General features: G+C 39.4%; 1 protein-coding gene across 2 annotated transcripts in view; it reads right to left on the reverse strand.

Moving 5' to 3' along the window:
• The window catches only part of GRB14 (growth factor receptor bound protein 14), a 122,572-nt gene that overhangs the window by 35,841 nt on the left and 69,216 nt on the right, over positions 1-17,515 (reverse strand). For both annotated transcript variants that reach the window (XM_037143069.2, XM_037143070.2), the window contains one exon: positions 5,980-6,136. In XM_037143069.2, the coding sequence (XP_036998964.2) occupies positions 5,980-6,136 (157 nt within the window). The remainder of the gene's footprint in view (positions 1-5,979; positions 6,137-17,515) is intronic.

Consider the following 17,515-nt stretch of genomic DNA (forward strand, 5'->3'; position numbering starts at 1 on the left):
ATGCCTATAAAAATGTGCATACCACTAGCAACTCAAAACAATATGATCCAAAATCAGGCAGATCAGTGATTCATAACAAAAGCAGCATGTTTAGCTGCCTTCAATAATTTACTCCATCTATTAAAATTCTCAGTGGTGTTTATTAATAATTATGGGCAGAGGATAGGAAGTATTGATATTGTATTGAAAGTCCCAAACAGCTTATTGCCACTCATGCCCTGCGCAAATGTGAGACAAGTCACGGCCAGTGTGACCCTCCCACTCAGTCATATGAATAGCTGGTATAAAGCGAGCCAGGCTCGACCACTTTGATCCCAATAGTTTTGACACTATCTCTGTAGAGATTTACCTGAAAATGTTCTGGAGGGTTCAAAATTTCAATTTATATTTACAGCACATGTGAGAGACACAGATGGAGAGTGCAACAGAGACAAACGAACAGCAGAATCCCAGGAATATCTGCCTGACCTACTGGGGTGAGGATAAACCAACCTGCTTCCACGGAAAATGCATACACTTTAGAATCTAATAGAACGCTGGTTTATGAAATGTTTGACTCTGGGCAAGTGTTTCATCAGTAGTCTTTGTATTCCTATATGTAACATGGAGATTAAGAAACACTGTGCGGGGTTGCTACAAAGTGAAGTTTTAAGAGCATCTATCAAGATTAATGTAAAACCTCTCACTCGGTGCCTTGAATGTATAAGATGCATATTAATAGTAGCTATCACACATATGCATTCATGTTAAAAATACTAAGAAGACTGAAGTTTCTTTTGCCATAGAAAATACTCTGAAAACAGACTTTAGATTCCATAAACCTACCATATTTTGAATGTCAAGTGTTCCTCTCCCTGCCTTTAGTAATTTGGAGCATGCTTTTGTGAATCAGAAGCAGTATCTATTAACAACAGAGAATGTCTCTGAAATTTCCCTAAGTTTATCTCAGATCTTAAAATGAACTAAAGTGCAGGAAACCCTCAAGTCTCGTTTATCCCCTAAGTAAAAATGCTCTTGCCTAAAAGACTTCAGCACCTCACAGACATCAAACATCACCTGTGCAGATTACAATGTGCAGACAGTACAATGGGGCTTGCACGACTAGCAGAAATGAGAAAGGGGCAAAGACCAACCAGGAAGCCACAAGTAGTTTGATATAAAAGCAAAACAAAGTTGCTCCACCTCTGAAAGGTCAAAACCTGCATTCTGGCCTCCCTAATAGCATCCTTTAAAAACTACATCAGCTCATTCTGCTCTCTGACTCAGAGATCTCCAATTCTTTTCCTCTCACTTGATGAAAAAGTTAAGTCCCCTCCATGGCCTATGAGACCCTCTGTGAACTTGCTCCGCAGCAGCTCCATGAGGTTCTCTCCCATTACTTCCCACCTTACTGACTCCACTCCAGGCACACCAGCCTCTTGGCTGTTTCCTGAACACAGCCCATTGCATGGTCCAGGCCTTTTCACTTGCTGTTCCTTCTCTCTAGAACACTCTTCTACCATTTACAACTGAGAGGGTTGCTGCCATTGCCTTCATGTCTCCACTGAAATGTCTCACTATCAGAGAGAACGTTTCTGGTCCCTCTATTTAAAGTGCATCTCTCTCATCCCCCAGCTCTCTGTCCCTCTTCCCTGCCTTCCTTTTCCCTCTAGCACTTACATCATCTAAAGGACTACAGATTTTTGTCATTTGTCTTTCTTTCCCTGCCATAGGCAAATTCATAAGGGTGGTGCTTTTTGTCTATTTTGTTCACATGATACTTCCAGGATCCACACACAAGAACGGGCTTGGTACAAAACAGTCAATAAATATTTGCTAAATATTTGCTTTGAGGAAGGCAGCAGGAGAAGCAAAGTGAGGGAGAGTTCCTAGTTTTTATGAAATCTGCAAAGTGAACAAAAATAAAAATGCTCAAGATGCTTTTTTTAGCACACACATATACAAAAAGAAGTATAATTAGAGACTATGTTAAAACAGACACTAATCAACGCCATCTCAGTGCTATAAAATCACGGATAATATTGCTTCTTTCTTGATCTTTGTTTCTCAGTTACTTACAATGAGCTGAATTATGTTAGTATTGAAAATATTTTTAAAATAATAGGTACTACTGCCTCTCTTTCAGAATTCCACTTTACGTCAAGTCTAAGGGCAGTCAAGAGTATCTCATGAGCAATATACAGATCTGAATAGCTGGTCACCAAGTTTTGAAAATCATTTATCCTTTGGTTCTTGATTATATCAATAGCACTCAGAAATGATTTAAAGGTGACAGTGTCAGTGGTTCATTCTATTGATGAACAGGATTTGCAACTTCATATCATAGTTAAGGTGGGGGGAACCTGCTCTAGTTCTTTTCATTCATTTTAATATGCAAATGGAGAAAAAGTTACTTAATATCACTACTAGACTGAATTAATATTGCAAGAGTATTTATAACCTACATACACAAATTAACTGTGTATAAATAAATACATCAATTCCCAGTCAGGGCACATGCCTGGGTTGCAGGCCAGTTCCCAGCAGGGGACTCACGAGGGGCAACCACACATTGATGTTTCTCTCCCACTCTTTCTCCTTCCCTTCCCCTCTCTCGAAAAATAAATAAATAAAATATTTTTAAAAATAAATAAATAAATAAATACATCAGTTTTATATTTTATGCTGAAGGAGGCCAACAGTGGTTAGTTGTTATAATGTTAGATAAAGAAATGGAAGCTGGTAAATCAGTCACACATTAGTATTCAGGTAGCATTAGTATCTACAAGTTTTCTACTATTTTGAAGTACAATTAGAGGAAAAAAAAGAATACAAGGAGGCTCTAGAACTAAATTTCTTTTTCATAGGCTTTGGTCTAAGGCATGGCTGGTGAAGCCATGAGACACTATCCTCACATCTTTGATTTTATTTCAGTACTGTTTCCAGAAAATATAGTAATGGAAAAATTTACTTCTACATGATATCTAAAAGTTTAATTTAGTATATAGTTCAAATTGATTCTTATTGTTCCATATTAAGCCTCTACATTTAAAGACTTGTATGGTACATTCTTAATATAACTTCTAGTGATTTCAGTGAAAACTGCTGTCTGATTTATAGAGTAGATTTTTTATTACTTCAACTGTTTGTTAAGGATACATCAGAGTGACTATAACAAAAAAAATATTTTAAAGTCTCCCCAGAAGACAAATTTATAAGTATAAAATACAGTAATTATAAAGTATTCTAATTAAGAGCTATGTTCCAAGAAGCATAAGTAGGTGAAAGAGTTTGGAATGTGGCAGATGTCTATTGAGAGTTAACTCCGCATTTCTAGGAGATGAATTATCATGAGTAGAAGTTAAATTAGTACAAATGGCACTGAAGAAAGTATAGGTGGCGCTTTTTCTGCCATAGGGAGGTGAGACTATTTTGCCAGACTAATAGATCATGCCTTCAGAATTCAGGTTTTCTAGGCAGGTAAAAGCTCAGCTGCCAAGATCAGCTGACACACTGTATGTAGCTCATCAGCTATCAGCTGGGGCTGGGGGGCATGGGCTGGGGCTCAGAATCAATGTGGAGACTGCCAGACTACAAGCTTCCTTTCCATAGTTTTCACTTTCTTGATTCCCTGATGTTCTGACCTATCCTGGGACAAGAGCGTTCAATCGAAGTACACAAACACTTTCCAAAGGGTTCAGAGATAGCAGGGAGTTTTCAATGAACCACTTTCCAAAATCTTTTAAAAGAACACAACTTTTCTGTCAAGATCATCTGTATTTCATCTCATAAAACAGAGGCAAACCTCTCATCTGAACTGAACCTTACGTTGGCTATTGCTCTGGGGAATACACCTTCTATGCACCAAAAGGAACATTTAAATACTGGTAGTTACCTTTGTAAGAAAGTGAATGACTTGTGTCTAGGTAAAACAAATTCTCAATTCTTTGAACAAATTGAAAGAAATACTTCAACTGTCACTTGTAAATTATTTAAAATAACTTTGACGATTTACTACGAAAAGTTTTTAACAAATAATTCAAAGGGGTTTACAGTAGCCTAAATAACAGATCCTGCCCCCCCTCAAAAACTTCAAATCTTAATCTCTGGAACCTGTGAATGTTCCCTTAGATAACAGAGAGAGAGAAAGAGAAGAAGGACAGAAGGAGGGAGAGAAAGATAAAAAGACTGCAGATATGATTGCGTTAAGGATCTTGAAATGAGGGCATTTTCCTGAATGATGTAAGAAGAGCCTGAATGCTCCTATTCCTGTAGGAGAGAGGCAATGGGAGATCTGACACAGACAGGAGAGGGGACAGCAGCATGGCCTCAGAGGTGGGGACCTAAGTGATACAGACATAAGCCAAGGAATGGCCTCCAGAAGCTGGAAGAGCCAAGGAGCAGACTTTCTCCTAGAACCTATGGAGAAAGCGCATTCCTGACAACAACTTCATTTTAGCCCAAGAATCAGTAACTCTGATTTCAGACTCCTGGCCTCCAAAACTGAGAGAATAAATATTGGGTTGTTTTAAGCCACTTGTCACAGTGGCCACAGGAAACTGATACAGAATTCTAAGCACTGAATGGCACTGTCATAACTTCTTCCCTTCTCATCTCATGGGAACATCTTTTAACACTGATATGTGTAAAAATAAGAGAGGGGAGATAAAATTGTTGCCAATCCTGTCTCACTCTGGCAGAATGAAAATTCCTTATAACTTATTAAAAGATTTGGAAAAATAGCCCTGGCTGGTGTAGCTCAGTGGATTGAGCGCGGGCCCATGAACCAGACGATCGCGGTTCGATTCCCAGTCAGGGCACATGCCTGGGTTGCAGGTCAGTTCCCAGCAGAGGACACATCATACATTAAGAAGCAACCATACATTGATATTTCTCTCCCTCTCTCCTTCCCTTCCCCTCTAAAGATAAATGAATAAAATCTTTAAAAAAAGATTTGGAAAAATACATAAAAAGCCTCTAGAATTTACATTATAAAATGTATTTTAAGTATAAAAATTTTTTTAAATGTTACTCTTTTATGTTTAAAATTTTTAAATGTGAATGAGTTACTTATTTCTTCAAGAAAAATTCAGAGTATACACTCCCATAAAGACTATCACTGTGGCCCTGGCTGGTATAGCTCAGTGGATTGAGCGCGGGCCTGCGAACCAGACAATCGCAGTTCGATTCCCAGTCAGGGCACATGCCTGGGTTGCAGGCTGGTTCCCTGCAGGCCAGTTCCCAGCAGGGGACGCACAAAAGGCAACCATACATTGATGTTTCTCTCCCTCTCTCCCTCCCTTCCCCTCTAAAGATAAACAAATAAAATCTTTAAAAAAAAAAAAAGACTATCACTGTGGATACTCCCCATGTCTGCCCTATAATCAATTAAAAACAAATAATCCAAATAACAGCTTATTTTAATTTCTTAAAAAATGTTAATTATGCTACTAAACATTATTGTGAAAATTATCTTTCCATCAGTTTGGACTCTACACTCCAGCTCTAAAATCCCCACAATTCATTATTTAAACAAAGAGGGAAGCAAATGTGCAATATTTTATCCTTCCATTTTGTTCCACTATTTTGTAATCCTTACCCAAAGATGTTTTTTCATTACTTTAAAAGAGAGGAAGGGAGAGAGATGGAGAGATGGCGAGAGGGAAGCGAGAGAGACACCCATGTAAGAGAGAGACAGCTGTTGGCTGCCTTCTTGCACGCGCCCCGGCTGGGGATCAAACCAGCAACCTAGGTGTGTGCCCTGATTGGGAATTGAACTGGCAACCTTTTCATCTATGGAACCATGCTCCAACCAACTGAGCTGCTCTGGCCAAGGTTTGTTCTACTATTTTAATCTCTCAACCTCCAATACGAAAAAATAAAAAGAATAAAGAATCACTCACTGTTTTCTTTTCCTCTATCTGAAGAAAACTTTTGCCACTTAATCAAAACTATAAGTGACAGAAAAGCAATGACATCGGTGTGATTCTACGTCCTTACCTAGGCCTATTTGAGGCAGGTGCTCAAAAAGGGTCCAGCTGTGGTCATCAACGTAGTGATTCTTCAGGATCAGCAGCTGGCAGACGTCTCGGGCAGTTATGTCACTGGGAACCTCTAAGGCCCTGCTGGTTTCATCTTCACTGTACACTTTAATTACCTGTGTATGTAGAAATAAGAAAATGAGCTAAAATATGGTATAAAAACATTATATTAATGTAAGTTATCAAACTTATTGGTTGAACTGGTTACAGATTGCTTATAGAGTTTCCTCCACAACTATTTTATATATACATTAAGCGAATGGCACTTATCCCAAGATTTGTTTGTACCAGGTGTCCAAGTCACTTTGTCCAACAACTTCCACTCTCTTTCTCATCTAAAGTCCAATGACCATTTAATGCCAATGACCACTATATAATGATGGAACATTATATATTAATTAAATTAATTATAAGAATGCTGATATACTCAAAAGTTCTGTTATCTCTTATCAATAGTTTAAATTTTCCATGCCATATTTAAATCCCATAACTAACTCAAGTAACATAGTTGATTTATTACTGGATACACTCAAACAGTAAAACCAGTGAAGAAAATCAGACTTTTTGAAAAGATTTCTCCATTTCAGGCATGAAAGTTTTGACAAAGTCTTGCTAGACGTTCACCCAATCTTTTTCTTTCCTCCCCAGCAATGACAGTTCATTCAGTGAACTGTGCATTCAATGAACTGTGCTGCAGTCCGGGCCATCTAAGCCGGTGCAAGTGTCTGCACTTCCCAGCCCAGCCCGTAAAAGTCTCCCACAAACTGTCCTCTAGTTCTCTTTCACCATCCTCCACCAAATGGAAATGACTCCAAGGACCTAGGGGAGAGGAAAGGCAGGGAACAGAAGGAAACCTTGTCTCTGAATGACCACACTGAAGGTGCCCAACTAGGTAGACCCATATGATGCTTCGATGTGAACAAGAAATCAACTTTTATCGTGTTAGCTCACTGTGCACTTTGTACTGACCTATTAGAGCAGTTATGTTTCCCTAAATTATACAGAATTCAGGTTTCAGATACAACACTCCCCTCAACATTTACCAAGCTATGTTCAATACTAGAATTTCCAGTATTAAATGTTATGTTACATATTAATTAAATTAATTATAAGAAGGCAAATAGCCATGACAATAGTTCAGTAAGGCAAACACACACACCCAAAACGCTGAGAAAATTCAATATAATGCACCTGCTACAAAAACAAAGGCGTGAATATTTTTAGCAACTCAAAGAAATGCAAATTAAAATGACATGTCAGTTCTTAGTCCATTTTTTTCATCCCACTTCAAATCACAGTGCAATGGAATAGTTGCTATCTCACAATGATGGCAGTGATAGAAATTGGGAAACAACTGTGTACACCTAGTGGCAAATATTTATCAAAAGCATAAAAGGTTCATTCCTTTGGCTCAATAATTTCACTTAGGCAAACGATTTCAATGAGTTTGTCCTAAATGTGGAAAATGGCTTTAGGCTTGACATGTCCAGCAAAGTTATTTATAATTCTACCAACCAAAGTATTTAACAACGAAAGAATGGTAAACACATTACTTTCACAGAATGGAATTATTATGTGGTACTTACAAAGGTTATCAAGAAAATGATAGAAAACTTAAAAATTTTTTAAGGAAAACAAAATTACGACAGCCAAGTTGATGTTATGTGACACAGTGCAAACTTACTTGTTGGACTTGTTGGACTTGTTGGCTCCACAGCACCCAGCCCTCTTGCAACAGTACTCTGATTGCCTTTTAGGGCAGCCCTCCCTCCCCCACCATCAATCTGTGATTCCAGCAGCTCCAGCTCCTGCTAGCAGCAATGGTGTGCCGGAGCTGCTGGTGCTGGCTTGTGAAAACTGACTGTTCCACATTCAAGAACTTTGCAAGCCAGGCATCTTGAAAATAGCCACAGTAGGAGTACATACACCAAACACATTGACAAATGTTACAAATTAAGACTTTTAATTTCTTTTTAGAGCCAGTTTACCAGTGTACCACGTCCTCAGCTCCAGATGGGAGATACACATCTTGGTCTATCGGCACCCAGCATCCCCGCTGCAACAATGATCATTTCAGAAATGGGGACGTGCCCTAATCAGAGTCCGTCAGAGCCAGTGTGGTATTTGTTCACGTAACCACAGAGGGGGCTCTATTTTCTGGGGCAGATGTAGGGCAAAGATGCTACTGTTCATGAAGAGAAGAGTGTCAGAAGATGGAGTTACCCGTGCCAAGAAATGCAGAGTCCCGAGAATATTGCTGAGATCCTGGATCAAGGAGCACCTGAATTCTCTGTGTTTTTTAATGCTGTGTGTGCCAGGAGGCTAAAAGCTTCTAGTGGTAACACCCACCAACTTATCTCCCTTGTTCTGGCCGTGAACCCCTCCAATCCATTTTCTATACTGCTAGCAGAATAAACTTTCTAACAGCCAATCCAGTCAGGTCATTCTGCTACTAAAATTCACCTAACTCAAGCACTCACTTGTTTGTTAAGATCCCATGTAAGGTACATGTCCTTTGATAAGTGTTTTTATTATTATAAAGCTGTCACAGAAAGAGATGGTTGTTATATTCAGAGAGCTTACAGTCTATCAGGAAAAGCAGTACTGAAAACAACCATTACAGCCCTCGCCGAGTGTCTCAGTTGGCCGGTTATGGTCCCATCCATCAAAAGGTTGTGGCTTCAATCCCCAGTAGGGGCACATACAGGAGGCAGCCAGTCAATGTCTCTCTCATATCAATGTATCTCTCTCTCTCCTGCTCTCTCTAAGAGTGATAAACATAGCCTCGGGTGAGAATTTTTTTAAAATCCAATAATTACAAAGTGGAGCATAAAAGTGCAGCATGGTACTACATTATAAAATGAGGGTTAGAAAAGGCCCAAAATATATCTGTGAAAAAGTAAAATAGTTAAGCCAAGACCTAAAGGAGGAGTGGGCTAGCTAGGCGAAGAGAGGGTAAGAACATTTCAGGCTAAGGGAAGAGAAGCTGTGCAAAGGCCCTGGGCAAGAAGAAATGGCAGGTTCTACGGATTTAGAGCAGGCAGGGAGGGCAGGAGCAGCAAACGGGGAGCACAGCCCTAAGGAAATCCCTAAAGGAACTGGGGGGGGTGGGTATGATATGATGGTGGTGAAGGGACGTAAAAGTTTAAGGTCAGAACTGACTTGAGAATCATGGAGCTTAAAGATGCTTAACAAACACATGGACATGGATGTGTCTGATAAGGCAGGGAAAAAAGAACAAAGAAAAAGAGAGAATCTAGGACTGAACCCTAAGAAATTCCAAAATTTAACAGTGAATTAGAGGCAATAAAGCCTGAAAGATAAAGTGAGATGAAGAGATGACCAGGGAAGTGGGACCTCCGAGAAGAAAATCTGAACCCTTCCCAGCACAGCAGCACGAACAGGTCGTGCTGTGATCCTAGTCAAATGGGACAAAAAATCGCAACGTGTTCTCTCTTAGCTGCACGTGAGGTACCCTCTACTAGAAATCAATGCTCCAACTACCAGCACAGGTCCTTCATTTGTCAAACTCCTACTCAGCATTTGGCCCCAGCTTCCATGGTCCCTTCCTCTGCAGAGGAAAGTCTTCCCTGAATGCCCAGGACTTTGTAACGCGCCCTCTAATGTGATCTCATTTTGTGTTTCTATATGATGTCTTTCTCTTGAGCTGTAATAGTAAGTTCTTATAAGAAAAACTACTGTTTGTTTACTAGTTGTCATCACGTTCTAGGGACCTCGCCCAAGGCAGGACATGGCTTAATAAAGACCTAGAAATGAAATATTTTTGTGCCCTTGCAAAGCTTAGCAAAGAGTTTGGTACACAGTAGGTACTCAATGCATATTTGTAAATTTTAACTTAAAAATATTTTGTCACAAAGTATACCACTGATTAAATTTTGTGCTCAGGAAATTAAACATTTTCTCAATGAGCAACAGATAAACAATTCTTCATATCAATAATCCCTAGGTAAGAACTGACTCAATACTGCTGTTAGTGGACAATTCTGAGCTTTAGTCATTGAGGGGGCCATCAAGTTATATGAAAAAGGTCACCAAAATATACTGTCAAAATCAGATGTGATTGTTTGAACTTTCATTTCAGTTCATTTATATCATGGTTAATACATGTGGTTCACTAAGACCCCAAGACCTGTTTGGAATCTCAGTGCCTCCCATGACTGCATCTGGGGGAGCTGTAGTTTTTTAAGAGTGCACCTCCAGTATTTGCTTCTGTGCTAGCCAATTCTAAAGGACTCTAGAAGATGCTGTCCACTGTATCTTCGTGCTTCTGTGATTAATGACTGGACTGAGCACTGGAGGGTGCCCCTGCCAAAAGTAATGTGAAGAAGACACTCCTGAGAGGACAGAAAGATCCACCCCTGGGACTGTTCCATCGGGGAGGCAATGGTGAGCTGTTGTTTCGGTTCCCTCAGAGACGGGCTGCACATTCCATGCCAGATAAGGGGGGGGGGGGAAGGCTGGCAATGAACTGGGGGCTGATAAAAAGGTTCCCTGTGCTCCCTGACTACCCCGTGTTTTCTTACAGTAAACTCCCGTCACCAGGCGTAACAGAAGCATGCCTCTTATTTTTCATGCTCTATTTTTTATATCAGAGTGGCTAAGAAAATGAAAAATTGGAAACACTCTGAAGCTTAAGTCAAATATATAAAGATGCCAAGAATAGAGAAAGAGGTAAAGATGGGGAAAATGAAAAGATTTCTAACCAATCAGGAAAGCCATTATTTCTTCAAACTATGTTCCTGCAAATTTGAAAGAAATAAGTTGCTAAGAATCAAGACATAGATTTAGAAAAGCTAGGCCAACATAAATTTCTGTTTATAATAGGTCGGTGTAAATAAATAAAATTTTAAATAAATTAACACCTGCTGAGAGAACAATGTAATTCTGTTGCGGGAGCTCCATTTCAAACCTTTATTTTTTTAATCCTATTTAATTCTCACAGTTGTCCAAAATACATTTACATATTCTTAGATCTCTTTGGTAATTATGAAAAATCCCTTATACTTCCAGTGGGATGCCCTTTATTAAAAGTCTCATTTTACATCTATGTATTTCTCCTTAAAATTTGCCTCTTGCCAAAGCATTACTACACTAAAACTTCCTATGTAAGGAAAAAAGTCAAGTCATCAGAAAAGCTACATGACTAGTGTGGATTAAAACTAAATTAACTAAATTGACTGGTGTGGCTCAGTTGGTTGGGTGCCACCCTAAAAACCTAAAGATCGCCAGGTCAATTCCCAGTCGGGGCACATGCCTGGGTTGCAGTTTCAGGTGTGTACAGAAAACAGCCTATCGATGTTCCTCCGTTTCTCTCTCTCTCTCCCGATTCAGAAACTAACGAAATAAATAACAAAATGTATTTTAAAAAACTAAATTAAAAACTGTTGTGATCACGTAAAAACCAAACGGCTGAGATGTTCTTAAAAATCATTAAAGTACTGGTGTCCTGTTTCCCTTATATTCCAAAGAGTAAAACAGAGATTGGAAGATCATATCATCACCCTATTTAATAAAGGGATACTATAGCCCTGGCTGGTGTAGCTCAGTGGATTGAGCGTGGGCCTGCGAACCAAAGGATCACGGTTTGATTCCTAGTCAAGGCACATGCCTGGGCTGCAGGCCAGTCCCCAGCAGGGGACACAAGAGAGGCAACCATACACTGATATTTCTCTCCTTCTCTTCCCCTGTAAAAATAAATAAATAAAATCTTTTAAAAAATAAAAAAATAAAGGGATACTATATATTTTCAATTCAGTGACCCAAATTCCCAGCTTACTTTAAACAAAAGGGTGAGAAGAATATTAATCACATCAACTTATCTGCAAAATCATTTGAAATGGCACATCAGCAGGATGAAATGCTGCCTGAACCTAAGGAAGAAGTGAAAGTTCCTTTGTTTCATCAGTAGACAAACACTTCACTAGCAGAGAGGCATGCACTGACAAGGTCTGTCTGTGCATCCCCCCAGCATAAACAGAGAGCACCCAAGGACAGCCCGCAGTGCAGACACGGGCTGTGTTTAGAAAGCCCTTCCACATCGCTGCAATTCTGACCATCAGAGTAACCTTGGCCTTTGGAGTAGTTTGCAGATTCAAAAACAGCTCTGGGAGCATCTAGCATGGAGCAATGAAACTGCAAAACACAGACAGAGTAACCCCTGCAGGGGGGGTGCAAATCTGTTTTGGCTGACATGCTTATCAAGGCTGTTTATACCCTTTATACCTCAACTCCCCTTAGACTGCCCATAAAAAGTAAGTGGAGGCAAGAGATTAAAAAAATTAACAGAACCCATTTTTAAAAGAGTAGACACAATAATGTTCAAATATGGAGACAGCAAGACATAGTTCACTGTTCAGGAAAAGGCTCGAGGCCTCTGATGTCTTCAAACTAACAGAAGAATGTTTAAAGAAGAAGACAAACACTATTTCTGAAAAAATAAAGAGATCAAGTTTGAAAGTCAATTATGTATCACTCTGCTCCCAAGGCACACCCAGTGTTTATCTCTACAAGTACTGGAAATTCTGATTCTCAGAACAGAAGATGCAGAATGCCTTATGGAAGCGCTGGCAAGGCTAACAGCCTCTTCCCTGGAGGCCCCAGGAATGTGATGGCGAGGGACAGCCACAAACTTTTCTAACCCGGTTCACACAAGAATGTTTGAAAGACACTCATGGATGTGATGTGGTCATTTGGCAATGCCACCAAGAAGAAAGGGGCATTGAAACCCTTGTAAGTAATTAGCTACTGAAAAGCTTCCCCACCCATTTATCCCTTATTTCTCCAGGGAGGGAGGAAAGAAGAGAAATAATCACTAACCAGGTTGAAATAATAGCTAAACAAGCAAAAACTCATAGATATAGTATAGTCATTAGCAGAGGGAAGGAGGGTTGGGGGTAGTAAAAAGCAAAGGGGGTCAAATACATGGTGATGGAAGAAGATTGACTTTCGGTGGCGGGCACACAATGCAATATACAGATGATGAATGACAGAACTAATTTACACTTGAAACCTATATAATTTTATTAACCAATGTCACCCCAATAAACTTAATATTAAAAGAGCATTGGTTAAACATAAGTATATGAGCAAAGATCCATATGGTAAAAAGTAAGGGAAACAAAAGAGAGAGAGAAGGAAGGGAGGGAGGGAGGGAGGGAGGGAGGGAGGGAGGGAAGAGGAGGGGGAAAAGGCTTTTGCAGCATGGAGCATGGTTACCTTCAGACCAAAGTTTCTATTTTAGGATCACAAATTTAGTTTTTAAATTAACATTTAAATATCACATTTAACCCTTATTAATTCGTATTTAATTCAAAATAATTTAAACACCATATTTAATACCAAGATCTTATCATGATGAAAAGTGTACAACTTTCATTTATTTATGTATTAATATTATTATTGTATTGTATATTGTTGTTATATAACAAAAGGAAGAAACAAGGCCCATAGAAATTTGCTCCCAACCTGGTCCCAAAGTAAAGCTGATTTCTACAGCTCTTTAAAAGTTTGCCATCAAAGTACAGTATAATTATAAAGTCATCTTTTAATGTTTAAGGTTTTTTCTCTATTATTTCAATAGATATGTGATGTACCTAAGTCATGTGAAGTATTTTTACATCAAGGTCAGAGTAGCCCTGGCTTTTCTAAATAAGGAACACAGTGTCCTAAGATAAGAGAAGACAGCTCAGATATTTTGAGTTAAGCAACTTAATATGTTCTCTTGAAGAGAATGGAAAATAATGCATTCATTATTACTTATTCCAAATCTCTAACAAAACGTTATGTTAAAAAAAAAGATTGTTGCAGAAGACCCTGATAGCTCAAGAAATACTGCGGCTTTCTATGACCATCCTGTATTATTTTGCTAGCTGCCAAATACTTACTTTGAGCAAAACAGTACAGTTCAGAGAAATCAGGGAATAGGAAGTCTTAAATTCTTTCTATCAAAAGAGATGGTCAACAAAACATTTTACTTGAGCATGAGCAATTGATGTTCAATTAGTTATAATATATTAACTCAAAACAGATTATTATCATTGATATAAACACTACAGGAATTGATTGACATAAACAGATCCATTCCATACTCCCGTGGCTCCTTCCAACTTTGTTTCCTGTGATCCCTGTGTTATTCTTGATCTCTGGCCATACTTATTTTCTCAGTGTCCTGAAATAGCCATACTCTTTCCTGACCCCTGACATTTGCACATACTGTGTCTACTGCCCAGAATACTGAGGTCTCCCCACCTTCAACACCCATCTATCCGATTAACCATCATTTCTAACGGGAAGCTTTCAGTGACTCTTCCAGCCTAGGGCCAGGCCCTTTGTTTCACGTACATAATTACTACGCACTGGCATCCGAGACTCAAAGGGCTTCAAGTGCAGGGGGGCACCAACGTTTGTTTCCTGTCATGTCCCCAGCAGTTAGCACAGTGCTGGGCACACAGTGAACAAACAGAAATATTCCTTTAATGATGAGAGAAACCATCATGGGTAGTCCTTTGGGAGACAATACTAGAGATTCCCAAAATAGCAGCTTTGAAACCTCACAAGGTCTGAAAACCCTCTAAAAAAGAAGAAAAACACATGGACCAAACTGAAAATACAGGCAAGGTTTCATGCAACACATGAATGAAACAAAGGTGATCAGGTAACTTCTATGGTCCATTTCAAATTTGGGATTCTGTAGAAATTGGAAAAAAAGAAGGGCGGAGGGTATCTGAGTGGGACAAATATTATGAGAAAATATCCTGAGGACCGAAGAAACAAAAATGTGCACAGAACAGTACACAGAATATTCTCCCAAGAGCAGAGGGACAAAGTTACGAGGACCAGATGAGGAATCACAGGTGTCTGTGGAAGGAAGATCTTTGCCCAGCACAGCCGAACAGTGCTCCCCATCACTGCAAACTACAGAGGGGGCCACATGAAGGGGTTATTTGTAAGATGCATACATGACAAGGTACCTTTTCTCAATGGATGAAAATATAGAATTAAGTTTTAAAAGACAGTTTTACAAGAATGTGATTACAAAGATGTAAAAAATAAGGGTAAATAATCACATGATGATTCAATCATTCAGGAACAGATTTAAGTAAAAGTAAGTAAAAAGACACCCTCCAAAATTGACGTTTATTTTTTTTCCTCACATTCAAAATCAGAGGCAGACAGCCCATGGTTTTGGTGGGGCCATTTCATCAAGTCACCACTAACCCAGGCTCTTTCCATTAGTCTACGATCTTCAAGGTCACAAGACAGATCACCCCATCCCATCTCTGTAAAAACTGAATTGTGTACATTTACACATTACTACATTTCGACAGGAAAATCATAGGGCATGACTGATAAAGATAAAAACTAATTCAGATTTAAAGGACCTGTGTTACTGGGAACCCTACAGATCTTCCAGGAGTTCTGGATATGAATTCAAAGGCAAGGATGATATGAATTGGTTTCCCAGCCAGCATCAGGCCAGGCCAAAGAGGCCCAGTAGGGCTGGCTCACCACTGGAAATGCGCCACACTTGGCGGGGCAGAGGATTTAGCACTGCTACACCTGGTAGCTTGGATTAGTGACACTGCCAAATCATGCCATGTCTGGGCTTCCAACCAAGAGAAGGAAGACAGTCTGCAGGCAAAGGGAGGCCCAGAACGTCTCCTTAAAGCCCCTTTGCTCTACTCTATGCTTCTACTCTGTTCTTTACCTTTCTGCTCACCTTGCCTGAGGCCAAGAGCCTTGCAGACTCCCCTTCCTTGGGCTTCCTTTTTCCTTAAAAGGCAGAAAGACCCTAATTCAAGGGGGTGGTACAATGTTACAAAGAGAAATTGGAAGCTTTTACAGTTTGCTCTGTTAAGTGGTTTTTAAAAAGGCAAAAGAAAAGCTCCAATTTCATTACAAAAAAAAGGCAAACTTTAAAAACTACGTCCAAAAATATCTTAACCCATGATGCACAAGTGGACACACATATACATATGTATGTATAAGTGTTGTTCTAGGACCTGAATCCAGTATGAATAGTAAAGGAGGTCAAATCACAAATCCCACACTGATGTTTCCAATGACTTCATCCAAGGGGTGTTCTCTGAAACCTCAGTACGTTTAACACATGCAATTCCTGCAAAGATGCCAGTGCTGACTAATTCATCTTTGAAGTGAAAGAAACCTTCACAAGTGCTAATGCTTATTCATATTTAAAGCAAAAAAAAAGCCTCTGGTCAAGCTTATGTTGGACACAGTGTTATTCCAGTATCTCATTTCAGTTTTTAAGCAATCTTTTATTCCAAGAATAACCATCAGACATGTCTAAGCAGAAAAGTTAAAACCGTTTCACACAGCGAGAAGGGACATGTTGAGGAGGGGAGGAAGAAGTGTTTAGAAGACAGAAAGGGAAAATGAGAGGGCAGGAAAGAGACTGATTAGAGCCCAGAGCATATCGGACTTTTTACTCCAGTTCTTGAGCTGGCTGGCATCAGCTGAAGCACTTTTAGAAACTACCTTATTTCACTGATTCTTAAAAGCACATCTTCTCACATTTAACTTGACTGAAACTTGGATGTAATTTACCATCAGTGGTATGCCATGGTTTAATGGGAAGCATAGAAAATAATGATGCATCTTATAATTTAAGGTGCCGCAGAATCAATGAAATGTGCTGTGTTCAGTCTGTCTGGGGCATTTGAGGTAAACCTATAATAATACCCAACAAAATACCACTTTTTAGACCTAACCTTCCCATGATGTGAGAGCACTAGGAGTAAAATGATTTATATCCATCTTTGTAATTTTGCCTTTACTTCATCTTTCTGAATATTTATTTTATATCACTGAAACACGTATAGACCATACTCCTACAAAAGAAATGAAATTAATTCTGTTAGAATCATAAAATACTAACAGTTAGAAGGGCTCTTGGAGAATATTCAGTAAAACCCTTTCACTTGACAAATGAAGCAGCTGCGGCTGGAAAGGGTGTGACCTGCCAGGGGACCTGCGGCTGGTCTGGTCACTGGCAGAGCCAGCCCTGGGACCCTGCCCCTGGCTTTTCTCACTGATCCTGTTCCACTCAGCTCGCCCGATTGCCAGGCAGCCTTAAGCTGCTGCTTCTACACAGCATCTTGGAGACAAGTATTATATAACTATACACCAGGACATAAAAATGCTTTTATGTCCCAAAGATCTACCTTTCTGAATGCCAAAAATAAACGGTTATTTTTTTCTTTGTATTTTCACTTTCCTTAGCATAATTTGCCAGGAAAATTGCATATAACGCAACAGCCAGCAGAGGGAGCCTTGATTTGTCAGTGGGTACAAGGAGAAAAAGAAATGTGGTGTTTTGCAAATTACAACTTTAACACTATTAACCCTATGGCGTTCTTGCCTAATGTCATTATAAGCTTTGTAGTAAAGTTTAAATATATTTTTAAATAGTCTTAACTCTTTGACTTTTTAAATGTAAATCATGCCTACATCTT

Source organism: Artibeus jamaicensis, unplaced genomic scaffold (assembly GCF_021234435.1).
Source record: "Artibeus jamaicensis isolate MK-2021 breed Jamaican fruit bat unplaced genomic scaffold, CSHL_Jam_final contig_391, whole genome shotgun sequence".
Taxonomy (NCBI): Eukaryota; Metazoa; Chordata; class Mammalia; order Chiroptera; family Phyllostomidae; genus Artibeus; species Artibeus jamaicensis.